Source organism: Thunnus albacares, chromosome 13 (genome assembly GCF_914725855.1).
Source record: "Thunnus albacares chromosome 13, fThuAlb1.1, whole genome shotgun sequence".
Taxonomy (NCBI): domain Eukaryota; kingdom Metazoa; phylum Chordata; class Actinopteri; order Scombriformes; family Scombridae; genus Thunnus; species Thunnus albacares.
The window spans coordinates 11,052,663-11,074,977 of record NC_058118.1 but is presented as its reverse complement, the minus strand read 5'-3'; the positions used below and the strand labels follow the sequence as shown (position 1 = coordinate 11,074,977).

General features: G+C 38.5%; 3 protein-coding genes and 1 long non-coding RNA gene across 8 annotated transcripts; 2 read left to right on the top strand and 2 right to left on the bottom strand.

Moving 5' to 3' along the window:
* The first annotated feature begins 55 nt into the window (after nt 1-55).
* LOC122995238 (transmembrane 4 L6 family member 5-like) lies at nt 56-3,820 on the top strand. Its single transcript, XM_044370298.1, has 5 exons — nt 56-1,572; nt 1,854-1,919; nt 2,559-2,692; nt 2,775-2,961; nt 3,079-3,820. Exons 1-4 carry the CDS (start codon nt 1,396-1,398, stop codon nt 2,959-2,961), a joined length of 564 nt encoding a protein of 187 aa, XP_044226233.1. The 5' UTR covers nt 56-1,395; the 3' UTR covers nt 3,079-3,820.
* Nucleotides 3,821-5,497: 1,677 nt separating this feature from the next.
* On the top strand, nt 5,498-8,126 carry tm4sf21a (transmembrane 4 L six family member 21a). The gene is made up of 5 exons (XM_044370648.1): nt 5,498-5,809; nt 6,152-6,217; nt 6,937-7,070; nt 7,163-7,349; nt 7,477-8,126. Exons 1-5 carry the CDS (start codon nt 5,633-5,635, stop codon nt 7,483-7,485), a joined length of 573 nt encoding a protein of 190 aa, XP_044226583.1. The 5' UTR covers nt 5,498-5,632; the 3' UTR covers nt 7,486-8,126.
* Nucleotides 8,127-10,323: 2,197 nt separating this feature from the next.
* Nucleotides 10,324-15,145, bottom strand: slc25a15b (solute carrier family 25 member 15b). Of its 2 annotated transcripts, none has more exons than XM_044370645.1 (7): nt 14,954-15,145; nt 13,132-13,232; nt 12,536-12,794; nt 12,298-12,435; nt 11,311-11,486; nt 10,865-11,023; nt 10,324-10,735 (listed from the first exon to the last, which is right to left on the bottom strand). In XM_044370645.1, exons 2-7 carry the CDS (start codon nt 13,184-13,186, stop codon nt 10,617-10,619), a joined length of 906 nt encoding a protein of 301 aa, XP_044226580.1. In that variant the 5' UTR covers nt 13,187-13,232; nt 14,954-15,145; the 3' UTR covers nt 10,324-10,616. The 2 variants fall into 2 exon arrangements, with proteins under 2 accessions (XP_044226580.1, XP_044226582.1); XM_044370647.1 differs by having other exon boundaries at nt 13,132-13,228.
* A 1,656-nt stretch (nt 15,146-16,801) lies between these two features.
* LOC122995422 lies at nt 16,802-18,672 on the bottom strand. 4 transcript variants are annotated; one of them, XR_006406791.1, is made up of 5 exons: nt 18,633-18,672; nt 17,834-17,928; nt 17,442-17,522; nt 17,079-17,163; nt 16,802-16,949 (listed from the first exon to the last, which is right to left on the bottom strand). It is a non-coding gene; the product is annotated as an uncharacterized LOC122995422 (long non-coding RNA). The 4 variants fall into 4 exon arrangements; XR_006406790.1 differs by lacking the exon at nt 18,633-18,672 and adding an exon at nt 18,071-18,193; XR_006406793.1 differs by lacking the exon at nt 17,834-17,928 and having other exon boundaries at nt 18,633-18,654.
* Between the last annotated feature and the right edge of the window lie 3,643 nt (nt 18,673-22,315).

The following is a 22,315-nucleotide window of genomic DNA, read 5'->3' as shown; positions in this document are numbered from 1 at the left end:
GACAAAGTTTTGACTTGATGGGGACATGAGTTTGTGTATCAAATGAAGAAGCACCTCAACCCTATCAAATGTATCCTGGTGGCAGTGGCCTTGAAACTCTTAACCACTTGAAGGAGGAGGGCCACACACAGACTTGCTCCTTTCATCAACTTCTTTATTCAAACAGCATGAATGTCCAACAGTAGTTGAGATATTGCATTCAAAAGAATGTCACCCTCATGGTGGCACTGGAGGAAAAGTCAGGAGGTCAGAGGGGATGCAGTGTCTGGGAAACATGAACTTTGATCTGTTGTTGGCACAAGATAAAAAGTCAGGAGATCACAAGTGTCAGTATAGTTTATTCATACTGAGAGAGGATATGTGCATTATTTCATGACGAGCCATCCAGTAATTGTTGAGATATTCCTATCTTTATCAAATTGGTGGACTGACCGACTCTATCCATCACTAGCATGGCCAAAAAAAATCTACTCCTTTTCCCTCATTGAAATCCAGAATCTATGAATATGCTAATATTTTTCATTTCATAAGTCTAACCTCTAGACAAAAGATGTCTCCTACTTCACTGGAAAGTCTCTTCTCAGTGAACGCGCACTGGAGATTTCAAGTTTGCACATCACACCTCTGTAATTTGCATATTGGACCAACATTGGCTTCCAAACTAGTTGTGATGACATAAATCATGCTAGTAGGTACACACCTTAAATCTTGTTATTGCCGAGATGTTCTGCCTCATTGTTACCTTGAGATATTATTACTAAGATACCAGGCTGTTACTTCTGTAATTACCATGATAATACTCCAGTATAGTCCTGTTTTCCCAAGATATGAACCCCTTATTACCTTATTATTACAGAGCTGCAATATTAAGTGTTACCCTGATGGTAGATGTGTGAACAACTGCAGTCATATTTACTTCCTATACCACACTCCTCTTACCTATGCATATATGTTTCTCTCTTGAGGTTGGATCCAAATGGAAATTCTCTTCTCTGAAACCAGGAAGGATTTGAGCAGCAGGAACAACGTGTAGTAGAAAATATGAATTTCAGTGTTGGTGCTAGTCGTACATGGCTTCAGCACTCTGAGTTAGTCACATTGAGTGTGTATTTTATGAAGATACAGTGTTTGTAGTACTGCAATTTTGTGGTGTTGGCTCAATGTTCATTTAACTTCTGCAAATGTTCTTATTAATTGTATTTGTTATTGTGGCCCTGCTTGATTTGCATAATGGTCTCTACTGCTTTGGAGAACACATTTTAAAGATGGGTGACACACAGAAGTAAATTTCTGATGACATAAAGTGGGACTCGCCTTCTCTGGAAACAGGAAGGATATGAGAATACATACTGAGAGGTTTTGCAGCAGTTTGCAGTTTGCTTTTATCTCAACATCATGTGTACCGCAAAATGTTCCCGTTGCATTGCTGTTACTCTGTTCCCATTAGCAGCCATATCCATCATCTGTAGCATTGTGCTGTTCTTTCCTGGTGGGGATATCAAGTATGCCAAAGAAGGACATATTACTGAGGAGGTGAAATACATGGGAGGACTCATTGGAGGGGGTATAATGGTGAGTTGTCTTTTTTATAGCCTCTGACTCTGGACTTTAAGCTGCTGCACATTCCTCTTTGAAATATAAAAATGAAAAAATATCTTCATCGAGGCAAAGTTTCAAACTTCTAATGATGAGTTTGGCACAGTTTGAGCAGGAATTCCTCAAAACCAGAGTGAAGACTGACTCCTGCACAGTTTCTTTGCTGAATTGTTCCAACTAAATTCATGAACTGTTGACCATGTGATATACACTGATGCTGCATCTTCCTCCCTGTCAACTCATGTGCACCATCACAGGTGTTGATATCAGCGCTTTACATCCAATGCACTGGAGAAGAGGGATGCTGTGGAAATCGCTGTGGGGTGAGTCAGTCAGTCTAGCTAATCTACAAATTAGATGTTTCAAGTGCTCAGAAAAAGATAAAGGAAACAATTAAGCAAGCTATTAACAGGAATCCACATTAGATCAAGAAATAACAGTCAAATTCAACTAAATAAAGTGTTTAATGGAGGTCAGTCGAGCTGAGAATGACTCAGTAAAAAAAGAAAAATATGCTGCATGGTGCTGCAACATCATTGCATATCATTCAGGTCCTCTTTAGACTGAAAAGATAACACATAACCATGGTACATTTCTCATTGTTTCTCAGAAGAACATTTATTTATAAATTCAAACCCTGTGAAAAAGGCTTATTGGAACGGATTTTAAACTCACACATTTTGAAATAGAAAATCCAAACTGTCACTGTTTTTTAATATCTGGAGTTGGCACCAACACATATTATGTCTTGTTGATGTTGGGAAATAAAAACAGAATGCAGGTTAAAAGAAGAAGGTGAAAGGTGTCTGTGGACAGCCGAGAGTCAACAGCTCAACATAAATGTTAGTACTGTAGGTGGAGAGTGAAGAAAAAATAAGGGAAAAGAATACATTGTGAACATACTGTGTCTTACGCTGCATTAAAAATGTTTCCAACCTCTGATTGTCGTTTAACTTCTGCAGATGTTCTTTTCTATTATATTCGCTGGAGTGGCTGTGTTCGGTGCCCTGCTGAGTATGGCTTTGGCAGTGTTAGCTTTGCGTAACGGGCCCCTCTGCAAATATGAAGGGCAATGGACAACACCTTTTAACAACAGGTGGCACATGGAAGCAAATATCTCATGACATTTGTTAACATTATGAAGTCCTAGTCATTTATCGACCTCTTCTTTTACATAGCGACTTGGACTACCTGAATAATCCTGAGTTGTGGGAGAAATGCACCGAGCCTGAAAGAATTGTGCAGTTCAACACTGGATTGTTCATCACTCTGATAGCCACAAACTCCCTGCAGGCGTTCCTCTGCAACATTCAGATGATCAACGGCTTTTTTGGCTGCCTGTGTGGGACCTGCATCAAAAAATAGGTAAAACTAAGAGGTCACAATGTTAGTAGTCCATGTTGTTAGGACATCTTATTTCTCACAGAAGATGTGTAATTTGAGAGAATTTTAACTTAAGTTTTCTTTTTTTTTTACTTACAGTCACCATGAGGCTCATCCTTACTATGGATACTCAGTACTGCATCTGATGAGTCAACTGGTGCTCCCTGATAGTGGTCCTGGCTGAATCTGCTTAAAACATTTCCTTTTAAATTGTTGTTACAGGCTTTTAAATCTTTATGTTCTTCATGATGCTTCACGCTGTTGCAAATGTATTAGCGTATGTTGTGAAACTGGCACAGTATTAGAACTAACGCATGCAAATTATTATTTGGACAGTTTTAAGCAAATTGGTTTTAAGTATAAGCTGCTGATCCACTGCTTTGTGTTGTATTTCATAATATGTAGCATTTCACTATAGTATTAACTTTTTGGCTTACTGTGCCTCACAATCAAAGTACTTAAACCTTATCCATAGTGCAACATGGACCAGGGCAGAGAACAGCAGCAAATCCAAGTCAAGCCACATCATACATCTAACATGGTTTTTATTGTTGTTTAGTTTGGCATATACATTATTTCAACAAGTATTAACATTACTGTTTTTTTTCTCATGAGCAAAGGAGGAAATAACTGATTAAATGTGCTGTTTTGGTTTAACACAAGTATACACTTTCAGTTCAATTCAATTTATACGGCGCTAAATCACAACAAAAGTTATCTCAGGGCATTTTTCACATAGAGCAGGTCTAGACTATACTCTTGAATTTACAGAGACCCGACAATTCCCCCACGAGCAAGCACTTGGTGACAGTGGCAAGGAAAAATTCCTCTTTGACGGGAAGAGACCTCAAGCAGAACCAGACTTTAGGTGGGCAGCCATCCGCTTTGACCAGTTGGGTTGAGAGAGAACAAAAGAGGGAGGGGGAGAGAGGAGAGAGAGAGAGACACAGAGAAGCATAATAACAACAATAACAATAATAGAGATATGACTAGCAATAACGTCCTGTCAGCATGTCCTGTCCTATGTCCATACACTGTATACTGTATGGACATAGGATGTTTGGGGGGTGAAAGGAAATATTTTCAGAATTTGACTTTTGTTGGTTTTCGTAATTACAACTTCAGACTGCTTCGGGAGAGAGAAGGCCAAAACTGTCAGCTTTGACTGGACCAAAGTCTATGTAAAATGAGGCAGGATTTAGGTGAGGAGAGAGGATAAAGGAAATCGTCCTAAAGGAACACAAACTGTGTTCTATATGAGATCATGTACTGCTTCTGAGTTTTCATTTGTGTTTCCTCTTCTATGTACTATCCTTATCACAGTATGTTTTCAATAAAGGAGAACCTGAGATGCACAAGGAATTTAAAAAAAGGGCATGACCTTGTAAGTGATGATGGTTGTGTGTTGCATTAAATAAATAATGAAAACACAATCCTTTTGTGTGGAAACTCCAGTTGAGTAACCAGCCTCACCCGAGTGTTGCTTGGAGACAACAAATGTTATGGACAGCATAATACAATAAATAGCAAACAGGGTCATATACATTCATGTATCTGCGGTAACATGGCCAAAGATCACCCTGCCCATCAATCTAGACACACCCTGGGATTGACATGTCATGACTAAAGAGCCAATCTAAGTCCTCTTAACAAATATAACATATCCACACACACAATGTAATATAGACACTCATACTTACATACACACATACACAAATGTAGTTGCGTTAAATCAGAACATATACAGATGTACGTGAATGGCCATAACAAGTAAACAAACAGAGAAAATGAATAAATAGATAAATAATTATATATATATAGTCATAATGGTTGTAATAATAATAAAATATGTAATAAGATAATATACAATTAGATGAATAAGTCGTCATCAGTGTACTTCTCCTTTTTTATCTTAAACAAAATTGTCTTAATTTAACCTTCAGTTCACTGATATGATGTAGAGACAGTCACCAACTAAACCAGAAAACTAAAAAATGTAGGCGGTCCTCAGTGTTTCACCATCAACAGTGTGGTCATTTATCAATGTTTTGCTGTAGATGTCAATGACACATTGTTCTTGCTCCACTTAACATGCAGCCACAGGTCCAAAGTCCAACCGCGTTGTGACTCTGGCGGCACAATGTCAACACATCACCAGGATACTGGCTACAATAGGTGGAATTTAAACATGTTTCTCAAAGTAAATATCTGTCTCCTCAATAGTCCCCACCAACACACTTAATATTAGTATATTAATGCCACATACAAGAAACTCAGATTTACAAAAAATGAGCATTTTGGAGGCCTGAACACTAAACTAAACTTGATATTGATGTGACCATCAACACAGCTGACTCAGACAACAAGAATGCATAGAGGAAATGCAAAGAAAGTGCATCTGCACATGATCTAACTCAAAAAAACGAGGGTTATCTCTCAAAAGGCAAACAGAATGAGTCACATTTGCATCAGTAGCCTATCCCAGACTCTGTTTGTCCATGTTATCGGCTTGTACGTACACCTCCCACACCCCCACATCACTCATAGTATTCAGTGCTAGTTAAAATACATTTCCTTCTTTGGGTCAGTTTCGAGTAGGAAACGTACTGAACGAGAGGTTTTACAGCGGGGAGTGTGTTTTCACCCAGACAACATGTGTACTGGAAAATGTTCCCGTTGCATTGCTGTTACTCTGTACCCATTAGTGGTCATATCCATCATCTGTAACATAGTGCTGTTCTTTCCTGGTGGGGAGATCAAGTATGCCAAAGATGGACATATTACTGAGGAGGTGAAATACATGGGAGGACTCATAGGAGGGGGTATAATGGTGAGTTTTCTTTTCTCTAGACTATGATTCTGGACTACAAGCTGCTGAAAATTTCTTTCTGAAATATTACAGACAGCCTCAGAAAAATGTTAGTTACCTACCATATGTAGTTAAAAAATATACTGTATATACTGGATTTGTACCGTTTATTGGATTTTAAATGGGGTGCAGTGGTCATGTCACCTGTTCTGAGTCCTAGTTTTGTGCTTGTGCGTCAAACTTTGACTAAAGACTGGCAACAAATCTCCCTTTCAACATATTCTGCATGGTTTGTGTTGAAAAAAATATTATTTAATTTTGTATTGAATGTAAACTACAGTCAACTCATCTGTCCCGCCACAGGTGTTGATCCCAGCACTTTACATCCACATGACTGGACAGAAGGGCTGCTGTGGGAATCGCTGTGGGGTGAGTCAGTCAGTCTAGCTGTAGACGTTAGATGTTTCAGGACTGGATTAAAGTAAAATGACAAAAAATGGCAAATCAGAACTTGAATTCCAAGTTCTGATTTGTCATAAGTCATAAGTCATAATAGCAAATAACACATTAAATTAAGACTTCAGAATTGTCTTTTGTGGCTGAATCATTCAACTTTTTACTACAAAGTAATATTTGAATAAAACTGAATTTATGAATTTCTACATGGTGCTTCATCACTAAACCATTGCACAGCATTTAGGTCTTCTTCATACAAATAACACACACTTTAATTAATTATGAATTCATTAGGGTAACAGTACATCTCTCCATTTTAATCCAAAAAGAAGCTCAAGAGCTGTGTTAAAGGATTATTGGTCTGTGTTCTCACGTTACTGTTTTTATATAGTGTATAGTTGTCGTTAGACAATAGAGACACTTGTAAACCCACTTTACAAAAAGTTTCCAAACTTATTTCCAAAAAAATCTTTTATTTTATCAGTGTTGGGGGAAAAAACACAGATTGGCGAGTATATATGTGAGGAATGTGAGAGGTGCAACACATGTCTTATCCTTAGACGACTTGGACAAAAAATGTTAGGGCGAGGAGGGGGAAGGTAAGCGTGGGCCAGAATTCAGGAGTATTCAGTTGAGTTTTAAACTGCAACAAGAACATTTCTAACCATTTCCTTATCATTTCACAACTGCAGATGTTCTTATCAATTGTATTCGCTGCAGTGGGTGTGGCTGGTGCCCTGTACAGCTTCATTGTGGCAGTGCTTGGTTTGCAGAATGGCCCTCTTTGCAAAACGACTGTTATTTGGACGACACCTTTCAAGAACAGGTGACACACATGATTATCTTTCTGATGACACTTGCTCCGTTTCTTAAGTGTTGGTCATTCATAAACCTCTTTTTTTTTTCTTTCTTGCACAGTGACCCGAGTTACCTGACTGACAGTTCGTGGTGGGGACGATGCATAGAGCCTAAGAACATTGTGCACTTCAACATTGGATTGTTTGGTACTCTGCTGGCCACAAGCTGCCTGGAGCTGATTCTCTGCGGCATTCAGATGGTCAACGGCCTCTTTGGCTGCCTGTGTGGAGCCTGCATCAACAAAGGGGTGAGCTGAAGCTGGAGCTGTTGAACAGAAATAGTAGAAAAGGAAGTCTCACTGTCAGTTTTTCTGTGTTGCTATGGTGTCTGAACCCAAACATTTCAAAGACTAGTTTCTCTTTTTTTACTTGCAGCCACTGTGAGTTCCTGATCTGGAGGCTTCTTGCCATTCTGCACTTAGAAGCCACATCTGAGTCGGCTGGCGCTCCCTGCTGGACAACTGAGAGTAGTGCTGCATCTGCATAAAATATTCAAGTTTTTTTTTGTCGCAACAGATTTTTATATTTTTTATGTGTATTTCATGATGCTTCATACTGTATAAACCATGCTGATCATTAAATTTCATGGTTAAATTTAAATAAATTGATCCCCCTGATACAGTCCTGTGTTGTGTTTCATTAAATCTAGCATCACATAATAGTATTTACCTTTTGGCTTATTGTGCTTCACAGTTAAAATAATAAAGTAGTCAAATAAAACATAGAACAAGATTTTTATGACAGACACCTTTAATATGGATTGTATTACTACAATATATCACCCAATACTGCTGTATCAGGACTGATATCTATACAAATGTTTCAGTGTCATCTGACATTTTATGAATAAAATACCTACATTTCTGAATTAAAAGGAATATGACTGAGAATTCTGAAATGCCAACAACAATGCACAGGAACAAACTTGCACATGAAGCCCAGAGTGCAAATGGTACATTTGATGAGGCAGTAGATATTTTCTCATTGTCTTGTACATTACAATAAAAGTTACACAACAACAACAACAAAAAAAAGGCAAAACGCAGTGATTTAAAAGGCAAATGCTAGGTCCCAAAGGAGTGGAGGCTTAGTAATAAGGACAACAGGAGTGGAATAAAACATGTCAGAACAAAAACCGTCAGTATTACACCCTCAGTTTGAGATAAACGCAAGAGCACTGATGTTTGATTCAGCCTGTGCTCATTATTTGGCCACTGAGATGAGAAAACTTAATCTCAAATTTAAAACCCTTGCTGAATATGTCTTTTGTTTCTTTCAAGGCAGATGAAATCCTTACTCTTCAAACAGCTTTGACTGAAGTGTTAAATAAGCGTGAGTAAATCTGTTAGCATATATATTTTACTACTATTGCATTTTTGTCACCTAAACACACCAAACTTATTTTATAATTGAGAACACAAGTCACAACAACAACTTATAGCGACTTACATTAGTCTCTGCCACCTTTTCAAATAAAAACTCTATGCAACAAGCTCAAGATTTTGTGCTTTAAGATGACCCAGTTGAGTGCTGCTCCTCCTCATGTACCTGCGTACAGAGCGAGTAAAGAAATATTTCGAAAGACTGTCAGAGAGAAACATTTCTGTGCGGACACGCCTTTGTTGAGGTAGACATAAAATAATAAAATGGAGTGTTGATGATTCCTCTAAAAGAAGCTGGTTAAAGTCTATAATGCAGCATTTCTGAAGTGTTAAAAACTAACAGCATTTAGATCTAAAAAATAAGTTAGTATCAGGATTTAAGATGTAAACACTATGTCAAAGGTGTTGTTCAAAAGAGATGGAGTGTGGCAGTTTCAGTTAAGTAAAAAAAAAAGAAAAAAAGAAAAGGAAATGGCAAAGACCAAATCCTACACATGATAAGATTCAAAGCTTCAGCTGGAGTTTTGATGAGGTTATATGGCTGCAATCTCAGAACCTATCAGCTATATGTCTGACAACGATTTAGCCTCTGGGGGCAACAGCCAATATTTTTCCAGTGTGGCAAAAGGATATCCAGATAACAGATATCCAGGCCAAGACTTCCTGTTCCGTGAGGCGGTTGTTGTTTACAGTCCGATTAGCAACGAGATGGTCCAGACGACATTTTGGCTAAACTCTATAAACAGATACATGCATATAAATGCAGATGCATTTTAAAAAAGCTAAATCATAGTCAGACAATAGCTGGTGGGTTGCTCTTTTGCTCTCCATACAGACTCTTTACCTTCATGCAACCAAAGCCCGCTTAAATGTGATTGGTCAATACTACTCAGACTACAAACAGAAACCAGAATGCTTCCGGTACCAAAATCTTGTTCTACAGATTCTGCATTCATATGCAGATATCAGTTTACAGAGATTAATATGGCTGTAATACTTCACTTCCAGTTCACCGCTCCTTCATATGACAAACTTAGGGATGCACGATATTATCGGCACGTCATCGGTATTAGCCGATAAAAGCTCTAAAATGAAATATCGGCATCAGTGAATTCTGCAGATTATGAGAGGCCGATATGTCACCTTCTCCAACGCTGCCTGACAGTGCTCCCCTCGATGGACTGTGTCACCCTGACGGTCCTGGTGCTTCCTGCGCAGGCTTCACTTCACTCAGCTGCCTGTTTGTTATTCACATTAACATGAGTAGAAGCAGCTGGTCTGACGGGCAGCTTGAGTGAAGTGGAGCCTGTGGAGGAATTGCCGGGACCGTCGGGGTGAAACAGTCCGTCGAGGAGCTGTAATGTTTGGCCGCACAGATAGGAAACACTTCGGCTGACAGGATGTACCCATGGATGTATTATAAGAGCTGGATACCGGACTAAAAACGGCACCCATTCAGTCCTATAGCTCAGCCGGTGCATACGCCAAAAAAAGTTTCTAGCTTCCAGGTTTGCTTGAGCGTGTACATTGTGATGACGTCATGGATTTTTAAATCACTTTTCTCGGCAGTTCGAGGTGTCCTGTCAACAGTTTTACAGACGTCTCTTTTACAATAGTGGTCTATGGGGAAAATGCTTTTTGGGCCATAAGGGGATTTTTTTGCTGCAATACCGCAAGTGGCCACTGGGAAAAATTGGCTGCAAGGCTGAGTGGAGGTGCCCTATCCAGCTCTTATTATACATCCATGATTGTACCACTCTGTTTTGAAAAAAAATGTCTTCTTTTTGGTTTATAATGGTGGTTGGCAACCAGCATATTAGGTGCATTACCACCACCTTCTGCTCCAGAGTGTAGACCAGAGATTAAATCCTACACATTAATCCTGTCTGTCTAATAAACTCAAAGAAAACTCTATTGCTCGATCCACTTGGCAAGTTCATTAAAATTTTAACACTGAGCTCCTGAACTCCAGTCTTCCTAAGTTCTTCCTTTATATATTGTCTTTCTATGCTTGCATACATAATAGTCTCCTCAGTCAGCTGGAAAAAAATATGTGCATATATCGGTATTGGCATCGGGAATCGGCCACAATGAGTTGGAAATATCGGCAAAAAAATCCAATATCGTGCATCCCTAGTCAAACTGCTTCATCATGAGCTTCCGGCTGGCCTCGTAACCCAGAAACAGGGCTCCGTTAGCAGGAAAGGTGCGGACCATGGTGGGGGTGAGACCAGAGTAAAGTGCCCTCACACCTGAACACAAGAAACAGAAAAGATGATGTTCTGACTGACATAGAAAGCTTTCACCAGCAAATCTGAACACCAAACATCCCAGTTAAGATAATAGAAAGAAAGCAAACATCAAACCCCACTTCTGCCTACCTTCAGTGCGCGCAATGGTCATGAAGGTCTTGAAAAACCCTGCCTGTTTGCCCGTCATAGACATGACCTGGATCCGAGACTTGACACAGTCCATAGGATAGACCACCAGCCACAGGCACGCCCCTCCAAAACCACCACTGAACACGATCGGAGCCACACCTGCAACACACACAGTAACACCTGTTAGTAACTCATTTCAAAATTACAATATGCATTATATTATAAGTAGTATAAAAACATATAATAAATGGTTTATAACACACTATAATGTAGTTATGAGCAGATATGAGGATAATTTAAGTGCTTATTAATGCACAGCGTTGTAAACAATAACAACTTATCCTATGAAGACATATTCTACATTATTACAACTGTGTTTTACTATATTGTCATGAATGTGAAATAATATTTTCTGTGGTAGTGAAGGCAGAACGTTTTGCCGGTACCTATGTCGTCTTTTTCACATTTCATGTAGTCTGCGAAGGTGGTGCGGCAGAGCTCATAGGCACCGAAGAAGCAGAAGTAACCAGGGACCTCTCTGGCTATGGTGGTGGTCAGACCCTGGAAGAAGCCCTGTGGCCCCTCGTTCCTCATGATCGATTTCACCACCGACCACACTGTGCTTCAGACAGAGCAGAGAGAGGTACGGCTGTGTCAGTGCACACACACACACACACACGCATGCACACACTAAAATAGTACGTGCAGACAAATTTGTCAAAGAAAAACACTTCTGCATTCTAAATTGTTTTTGTTAAATGCACTTACCAACTTGAATGAAACACTTACTCATAACAATATTAGCATGAAATAATAAATAAATAAATAATAAATTAATGTATTAATAATTGTGTTGTAGGGTATGTGAAAGGTATGTGCTGGAGATAAACAGAGTAGATATGAGATGTCCAACTCACTCAATCTAAAAATGTCTGAAATCACCACAGATTACACAGAAAAAACTAAAAAATAATTGGGATTGGATTTGTTTTCCTTTTGTAAAAAATCCTGATTTGGTGAGTGCATCATTTCTGAATCTGTTGACACTTCTTTCTCTGTTTTTCATAAGCACATACCAATGTAAAAAAAACATTCAGGTAATTATTTAGATAAATATATGTAGGCAAACGACTATATAAGTCTACAGCATCAAACAAAACTGGACTTTTAGTTCTTTGAATGTCAATCTTTTAAGTTTTAGTTGTACAGTATTCACTATATCTTTTGATTAAAGTCTGTTCTAAATATATTTGAATTTGGATGATGGTAACATCTGTATCAGCATGTTGTTATTCTATATATAAAGCAGGTAATTTTTCAGCACGACTTCTACTAATAATACACTAGATATAAGCCAAAATTGAATCATAAACTTTGCGTAATGTAAAAGTAAATGACCAATATAATATTAAAGAACTATTTAAACTACTTACTTCTGGCTCTTGGCAATCTTGCCTGATGCCTCCATTTCATACATGGCTTGCAGTCGACACTTGACAAGCTCAGTGGGGCAGAGTACCAGCGAGGAGAAGATGGACGCTACAGAGCCGGCGCAGGCTTTCTGCATGTCACTAACAGTGAGGAAAGAATAAACAGAAGACACTTAAGAGATCTTACATGTACCCTCAGGGTAAACAAGAGAGACAGCCTGGGTGAGATCTCCCTCCCTACCTCAGCGCAGCTTCACTGTGCAGTCCAGCCGTGAAGCGGACGACCTGCTGGCAGAAGCCGTAGCTCATGAAGAGCACAGAGTTCTCTGCGATGTTGGCCATCAGTGCTGGCGTGGTGCCTTGGTAGAGACCGCGCAGACCCACTTGTTTGTAGGTGGACACGACGCAGTGGATGAAACCCCGGTACATATTGGGAAAGGTCTGCATCTTGACCTTTGCTGTGTCCAGAGGCTGCCCGCTGAAGACACATGCAGCTCCCCCTTGGAGGAAGACAGTGAAAAAACTGTCAGCAACAGAAGTGATCCGTACACAGACATGGTAGAAGAAACACAGACAAGAAAAATCAAAGATTGCACACAGCACATGCACTGCAAAGACAGATAAGAATCAGATAGGGCTTCACAGAGGGTTGCACTCCACTGAGCAGTCAATGGAAACACAGAGAGAAATGAGCCGGAAAAAGACAGGAGTCATCAAAATGCTCGGCTACGGCAGACACAGCTAGTTAGTCTTTTGATCAAGGAGTGGAAAGCAGGAGTGAGCTGGATTTCATGGACGTGAAGTATTGTGCATGCTGTATAATGGTGCTGTGGTTACCAACGGCTCCGGCAGAGAGGTCAATGATGGCCTGGACCACTGGGTGTGGGGCCATGGTGTCCAAGAAGTTGTCAGAAGAGGTTTCACTTTCTCTCGGCTACCTAGTAAAAAAAGGGACATTTTACTTTCTAATCCACTCACAACCTAAGCTACATTCCTGCATCGTATTACAGCACTTGTCTTACTAAAAAAAAATGCAATATAATCAGACCAGAGTCCGGGACAGGCAGCAGCAGCTGTGTTATACAGGTCACAACAATAAAATCTGCCCTTGTAATTATTAAGGAGTTTGTATGGAGACAGAAAAACTGCCATGTTTAATGAAATGCAAGCGTAGAAGTAACTTCACTACACAGCCATCAAATAGTACAAATATCAAGTTTGTATTGACAATAATTTGACAACTGTGGAGTCTTTCTAAAGAGCATAATCAGCCATTTAGAGTACCTTTGTTTAAGACAATCTAGAGTGACCTCTGTCCTCTCAGCCTTTTGACACCTTTAATTACAATGTTCACCTGTCTAAAAACTCAGGACATTTTAAGTGTGTAATTATGAACATTTTACAGAGGTGTTTTTACTTCTACTAAACCACACAGTACACCAGTGGCAGTATTTCTTACTTTGAATGACACTGTAGTGCTTCTTCCACTGCAGCACTGGGTTGCACCAGTTATGTGGAAGTTCTCTCCTAAGTTGGGTGTGAAGTCGACACTAGTAGTTTAGTAACAACTAGTTAGTTTGTAACTAAACCAGCTGCTAAAACTGATTGCACCACGATTATTTGGGGCATAACCCAACTAGTTCGTGTTAAGTCATAATTAAGACAAATGGCCAATCAACGATCCATCGTCATGGTTACCGTGAGCATTAGCTTCCTGGCTGGCATGAGAACATCGCAGTAAGTTAGCTCGATACTGAAATATTATAACAATAAATTAAATCTCTACTGGATTACTGTGTTGTAAAATGGCATGCAGTTAATGAGAAATGATGCCGTGTGGCAGAAAAACTGCTGTTCTGCTGTGAGTATAATTCTGTGATATTTTATTATTTAACCTCGGGGCATGTCTACCTTACGGAGCCTCCCAAACGGTGGAACAGGTTATTATCTTGTGCATACAAGATGATTATCTTGTGGGAACAGGTTAATATTTGTACAATAAGGGCCCGATAGGCCTACGCCTTGAAGACCACGGGGTTAAGTAGCATTTATAGCTTTTAATAGTTTGTTGATTTCTCAAGTATGTTAGAAACATGGTGGCGTTCATTGCTTTATGTGAATAGTCGATTTGCTATGTTATTTACGGAGCCCCTTTTGTCCCAAAAGGTGGTATTTTTCTTATCTTGTGCGCACAAGTTAATATCATGTGGGAACAAGTCATTATCTTGTGCGCACAAAATAAAAAATACCACCTTTTGGGACTTTAGGGGCTCCGTACTACCTGTTTAGCTGTTACTTAAGAGTTATGTTCGTTTTCAGGCCTTTCTCAGTTTAACAGCGCTTACCAGCAGATGGTGACAAAGGCTGCTGTTTACACCAAAATGAAACACATTTTAAGTATCAAATTGGCAAGACACTTTCACTTTCACCGACTTCAAGGGAGAAAAAAGTGAGAGTAAAGTGTGAAACAACGTATTACTTTTACAAGCAAATAAAGAGCGCTAAGATATGTAGCAACCACCTCCTCCGCTCGCAAACAACCGCTAAGTTAGCAAAAAGCAGGATGAAAGTGACTGTTTTCTAGATGGCATATGTTGGCTTTGTATGTTTAAAAGCTCGACAAACCAACGGATATTTATAATAATATCAAGATACAGACCTTACAGGAGAGCGACCAGGTCAACTCTTGGCATCAAAGTGTCGCAGCTAGTTTCTGGTATCAACGTTAACCGAGTGAGCTGCTGACTGAAGAGAGCATCGTCCACAGGTGACTGCATGCTAACATACAACACCAGCCCAAACATACACAGTTTATCTCAATGTTATCTCATTTGCAACGTCTACCCCCATGGTCACCCGATGAAGTCAATGAATGGGTCGACCATCTGTGATCGTGAGTAAAGGTGATGATATTGGAGAGGACGAGAGCTCCCACTCTGCTCAGATTTCCAGGTACCAAAACAGTCCACAAAGTTATTCATTCCGCTCTGAATATACTGTACAGTGCGACTCTGAGTGGTGAAAAGTAGCCAAGTACGTTTACTCAAGTGTAATTTTGAGATGCTTGTACTTAACTCGAGTATTTCCTTTTTATGCTACTTTAGATTTCCTCTCCACTACAATTCAGAGGGAAATATTGTACTTTCTGTATATGATGAAGACATAGTGAATAATATAACAAGCTTTTAAAATACAACACATTATTAAAGGTGAAACCAGTGGTTTCCAACCTTTGTGGCTTTTGACATTTTACAAATAGCAGTGTGTAGTCGGGGTCACATTTCAGATGTCTATGAGTTGTTAACAGCTCCACCAAACAATGATTTTTTCCTCTGAACTTCTCACATTTCAGTTTTCATGTCAATAAATGTTCAAATGGTCTAATATTTCCTCAAAAATTAAGGATCAGAAACAGAGTCCAAAAACAGAAAACAGATTTGTGTATCAGAAATTTGTTTTTTCTTCTTTCCTCTCCCATTAATCATCTCACGACGCCTCAGATTTATCTGGTGACCCTTTTGAGGGGCCCGATCCCTGTGTTGTAAACCACTGGATACACACTGATGCTTCAGTATTAATAATCTAATGATGTCATATATAATAACATATCAGTCAAAGGGATGAAATGAGTATTTTTACTTTAATACTTTAACTACATTTTGCTGCTAATACTTTTAATTTAGTAGGATTTTTTTATGCAGGACTTTAACTTGTAATGGAGTATTTTTACATTGCTGTATTGGTGCTTTAGTAAAGGATCTGAGTACTTCTTCCACCTCTGTCAACTCTACAGTGTAGAAAGGGGACGACTATTACATAGTGTTAGTGATAATGATTGATAAACACAATTAAGTGTCTTGAATTAATAAGTATTTATGCAACATTACACATTTATTATAGCATCCTGTTATTAATAATTCAGAAATAATTGCAGCCATAATCCATTATTCCCATTTTACCTCAGTTTAATAATAGTGTGTGTTGCATAAAATGTAAGCTACAGATACAAAGTTCAGAAACATCGACAGGAGTGATCCTCTCAAATGTACGATCTATGGTAGGAAGGGTCATGAACGCTAAAGCTTCCGGTTCATGTTATAAACTCTGTGGTGTGATGCAGCCCCCCCTGCTGGTTATTTCTGAAAAAAACAAAGTTATTCCAAAGATCTTTTATTACTTCCCAACTAAGGAGATTTTGTTGTGAATCATGTATAATAAGTCTGTGGGTTTAAATTTTTGCAACTTTTGCACACCTTTTAACACGCCTCCTACAACAATATTTAACAATACAGTCTTTGGTATTTGGATGAGCCATCAGATAATCAGCATGATTGTCTACAGTGGTGGAAAAAATACTCAGATCCTTAAGTAAAAGTATCAATACCACAATGTAAAAATACTTCATTACAAGTGAAAATTCTGCATTTAAAATCCTACTTAAGTAAAAGCACAGAAGTATTACCAGCTAAATGTACTTAAATTACTAAAGTAAAAGTACTCGTTTTGTAGAAAGTCAGGCTTTTATTGATATATTAAATACATTTAACAAAGCACATTATTAATACTGACGAGTCAGTGCATGAACAGCGTTTTAGTGTTGTAGCAGCTGGAGGTGGAGCCAGTTTGAACTGCTTTGTAGGGGTCATAAGATCAATCTGAGGGGTTTTGAGATGATAGATTGGGTAGGAAAGAAGATAAAGCACAGTTGTGCAACAAAATTTGGATTAGTTTCTCTGAACTTTTCTTTAATCTTTGCATTTTTGTGAAATATTGGAGAATTTCACCTCTTTTGTCCTCAAACCATTTCTTACTCGAAACCATGTGAGGAGAAATGTCTTTTTGGTGGAACTGCAAACAACTCACAGACATCTGAAACATAACAAAGAGACACAAATACACACAGAGTTTTTGTAAGGGGCCACAAGCCAAAAGGTTTTGTAACCACTGCTACATTCTTTAACAATGCAGTGTAATTCATAAGCTCATCATTATGTTATTTCATGTAAAATTTTCATCAGAGAAGTAACAAAGCTGTCAAATAAATGTAGTGGAGTGAAAAGTAATATTACAATATTTACCTCTGAAACGTAGAGCAGTAAAAGTGTCAAGTAGCGTGAAATGACAATAATCAAGTAAAGTATAAATACCTGAAAACTGTATTTAAGCACAGTGCTTCAGTAAATGTGCTTAGTTACATTCCCTCACTGATTGTCACTATGTGCAGTTTGCTGCAGATTCACAGGAAAATAAAAAGTTCAAAACATTTTCTCTTATTAAACTAACACATTTAGAGCATTGTGTGTTGAGCAACTGTCAGACCTGAAAACAAAACTCCACATTTTGGATAATTCAAACTTTCAACAGGAACAGCAGGCGTTTACACAGGTAACTTACTTCGCCTGCCAAGAACATATGATAATTTACTGCCCACCTCATTTAAAATATACACAACTTCTAGTGTAGTCTAACAGGAATTAAATGAATTTACATAGTTTCTGGGCAAACAGGAGAGAGAATTAATTTTACTAAGTATCTTTACCATCATTATGTGACAATAAGTCCTGAGGATCTTTTGGCTTTTGCTCTCCACCTTCAGATCCATCTGTCCCATCTCATAAGTGCTGACCGTTTTTTCTTTACAAAATCATAACAAGCCTTGTTTAATATTTACAAAAAACAGGCAGAAGCACTCATGAAACATTTACCCAACAAGTACATCAGACATAATCCAAACATTTACAAACATCTAATTTGTATAAATAGAAGAGCTTCTCACAATGTGCTGTTCTTGATCAGAGCTGCCCTGGGAGTTCTGCACTCTTAACTTCACAATCGGCTTTGTGCATAATTACCCTACCTACTGTATCATTAGGGTTGTCTGAAAGTACTTTCTCTTCCCTCCCACCTGCAGAACAGCACAGAGTCGCCATTAAACTGAAGTCTGCATTTGCTCAGTCAGTCATAGTGTCCAGTGTTTAAAACTCTTCCCTGAAACAGTGCAGTAGTTTATTCATAAGGCCTTCTGTATCTTGATGTGTATACCTGCTTTATCATTTATCAAACAAAGAAATATAACACTTTGTAATATGTTTTTGTACATGTTGCCGAAAGGTTATTCATCTGGTAAATTAGACCCTGTTGAGAATCTCTATAGCTATGGTGATACAGGCAGTGTCAGCACCACAGATTGTAAACATAGACTGTATAAAAATATTTTAAAAATTTGTTTTGATTGTAAAAGATTGTGAAAAAAAAACATGTGCCTTTTTATTTTATTTAGTTTAGATAATGCCTGAACAAAATACTGTTGATTGTGGTCAGTTTTGAACCGTACTCACCTACTAACCTGTCGCAGCTGAAGTTCACAGTTGATGATAGGGGCCTCGCTCTCTCGCTTAACCACTCACTCGCTTACGCTCCGCCCTATTCTTTAAAAGGAGCTACGCTGCCTGGTGTTTCCCAGGCAACGACACAGACGTTAACTCACGTTTCGAAACAGCGCTGCTCAGAGGCTCCCAAACGCTATTGATTTGCGAATGAATGGACATTTGGCGTTATTTTTGACATTTAAAAAATGTTTTTTTGGCCTGGAGTGGGTACTGTCCTGTACTACTATAGGGGAAATACTGCTGTTGCTCCCCTGTTTTATTTGTTCTGGAGCCAGCCTTGAATACATTTACATAGTTTAGTCTTTTAGGTAACTAATCTAGAAGAAACATTTTGAAAAACAAGCATTGTTTATGCTCTGCTCATGATTTTCACCATTATCTTTCTCTTCTCAAGCTGTTTAACTCCAACTGTTCTTAAATACCTTTTTTATATAAATAAGTAATGAGTTATTGTCATTATATATTTAAACAGTCATATCAAGCCATGGCCATGTGCACAGGTGTTTTTCCAAGGGGGACCCTCTACTATCAAGAATCACCTAATGTGAGGCAAGATATTAGGGATGCAACTAACAATTATTTTCATAATTGATTAAACTGATTATGAAATAACTGAAAATTGTGAAAAATGTTGATCATAGTTTCCCAAAGCCCAGGGTGACCTCCTCAAATGTCTTCATTTGTCCCGACCAACAGTCCATTACCCAAAAATATTTTGTTTACTATCAAAGAAGACTAAATAAACGACAAAATATTCACATTTTAGAAGTTGGAATAATATTGACTAATTGTTGCAGCTCTACAGAAAATAATGAGCAGGTTATTCAAAGATGCCAGTAGTGGGTCTTTTTAACAGCAGACATTGACTTATTATAATAGGAAAAGCGCAGGTGTTGCTAATAGCACTAATGATGGCTCCGTTCAATTCAAGCGTCCCAGTCAGCTATGACAGAGTGACAGTGAGCCAGCATGCACAATACCAGAACCCTGAAACTGAAGCAGCTAAATGAAATACAGCCACCATTAATTAATTTTTCCTACTGTGACATATCAAATGTCTTCTGAGGAAAAGCTGTGTCGATAACAAAGTTTGAACCTGCCATAGCTAGAAGCGATAATGGTGTGTTGATTACTAATAATTAATAATTCACTCCTTATTTTAACATGTCGTTGGTTTATTATTATATAAATTTAAGAGAGGGAACCATCACATCAAGAATTTCAAAAACAACAGCAACTTGTGTAATGTGAATGATGTGGCTACCAAAGGTCAAAACAGCTAATCAATTCTCTTGCTGTGGCTGTTTACCTCTCCCACATTATTGACCTTAACAACCTATGGAATCCTGGTAGTAACTTATATAAATATTTGCCGTGTTAACTGCTGTATATATTAATCCACATAGGAGGGTTAATTCTATTCATTCCCACAACTTGGAAATTTACTCTCTTGTTGACGTTTTTGAGGTTGTGATTTTCTTTATCCGACAGTATTAAGTTGGTTGGAAATAATTAAATCAGATTTTTCTTTTGTTCCTGCTTTGTGTTTGTAAGGAAAGCAAAGGCACCAGGGAGGAGTGTTGAGCTACTATCTACTATCCTCTTCACCATCATAGAGTGGTGATTTAATGGAAAAAGTCTGCTATAGTCAAACAACAGACTACACATAAAAAACCTCACATTGTTGTTGTTCACCTATGAACTTAAATGCTGCCAAAGTACCATCTGTTTAAACAGAGGAGCCCGGGATTAAATACATGCGCCCTCTGTCCACAGGCTTATCCTTAAAAACTCAGACCAGTCATGGCTTACAACAGTCTAGACTCACTGAAATACATGTTGCAACAGCGGATCGAGTTTTTTCAGTTTGACAGACACACAGTCAATAAAAGACACACAATGTTTGTTTTTTTTCGTATCACTTTGCCTTTTATCAAAAAAAAAAACATTGACGTTGTCTACATCACAGACAAGAATCATCAATATTCTGTTTTAAACAATTTGCCATGAACAGAATGAACCCCATGCCCGTCCCTCCCCTGGAGCAAACTCCTCTATACACAGTATACTTTACAGACCTATAGTTCCTGTTCAGTCTTTTTACATTTTACATCATTATCAAAGTAGTATCAATAGCTTTAAAATACATACAATGCTCTTTCCATTGTAATTATAATCGCTATCCTGATTGTACATACAGTATCATTTCCCACAGTTAGAGTCTTATGAGCAATTTTCAACGTATTGTTCCAAAATACTCTGAAAAGACAACACGAGACTCTGCATCTCACCAAACCAAAAATACTTTACAGGAATCTGATGGTCCGTAGATGAGAAGCGTTTTCATTCGACCGCCATATGTCATGAGTAGCAACACTGCAGAGAGCCTCACGCTGTTTAAGTAGTTTTGAATAAACAATACACCGAGCGATATTCACTCAAATCGTTCCTCCTATTTGACGTCAGTAATATCCTGAACCCTTCTCAGACTCTCCAAGGGGCTTTACTACCAACTGTTACGTCTGCTTGGATTTGAGATTATGAGGTACAGTCAGAGAATCTCGCTAATCCCCAATTAGAAGAGTTACATTGAATGAATAACAAAGAGATTATAAAAGATCACTTCAACAAAAGAGTAACACAAGTGTACCAGAAGTTATAAAAGTGGAACTAGTCCGTGTATTTGTATGGATTCGTTATACAAGAGTTTGGCAATAAAGTTCTCGTTGTTGAGCACAGACTGTTGGCAGTAGTGGGCTGTGCTCGATCAAAATACAGTACCAGTCAAAAGTTTGGACACACCTTCCCATTCACTTTACTGAGAAAGTGTGTCCGAACTTTTGACTGGTACGGCATGTTTTTTTCATCTCATAGGATTCAGATGCGACAAAGTTCCCGACAAATACCGCTCCAGCATGACGAGATTTAATCTCTCTGATAAGTCAAATTAAAAGATGTTTCGGTTCGATGGTAAAAGAACCAGATTTTCAAAAATTAAGCTTTGTTTTAGTTCAGTGTCAGAGGTCTTCAACCCTGCATGGTCACACGTCTCAAGTCTGAAGCTCAGAGATCACAATTCACACAGAAAACTTCATGAGGGAAATGTCACCCAGGTGTTGCACATCTCTGAATACTAAATAAATGTGTGGAAGACTTGGTTTTCCAGGAGCTGGTTTGAATTTTTCTCTATCTCTTTCTATCATTGAGATAACTGAAAGTGACAGAACATAACTGATTAATAACCAGACACCGGTAATCACAGCCAGGCACTTGAGTGTCCTTTCAGATGCGAGTCGAGGGCTGGATTTTGATTTATAAATCTGTCAGTCATGTTGTCGCCGAGTGAGGAAACTATTAACTGAGTAAGTATCTGCACCCTTTTTTACCTCTAGGATTAAAAGACTCAAATCAGTTTTTATGTGGAACAGCGTGCAAGTGCAGTTATGTATATAATATCTGCAACCAGGTCAAAATGATTTGGTTAGCGAGCCTCGTGAAAAATAAAAGATTCAATCTAAATGTGGGAAAAGCTACCAGTGTCAAAAATACATCAAGAAAGCCTTCTTCATTTGTACCCTGTATACACACAGCCAGAGCCCTGGATTGAAAGAGCTTGTTTATCGCAATTAGTT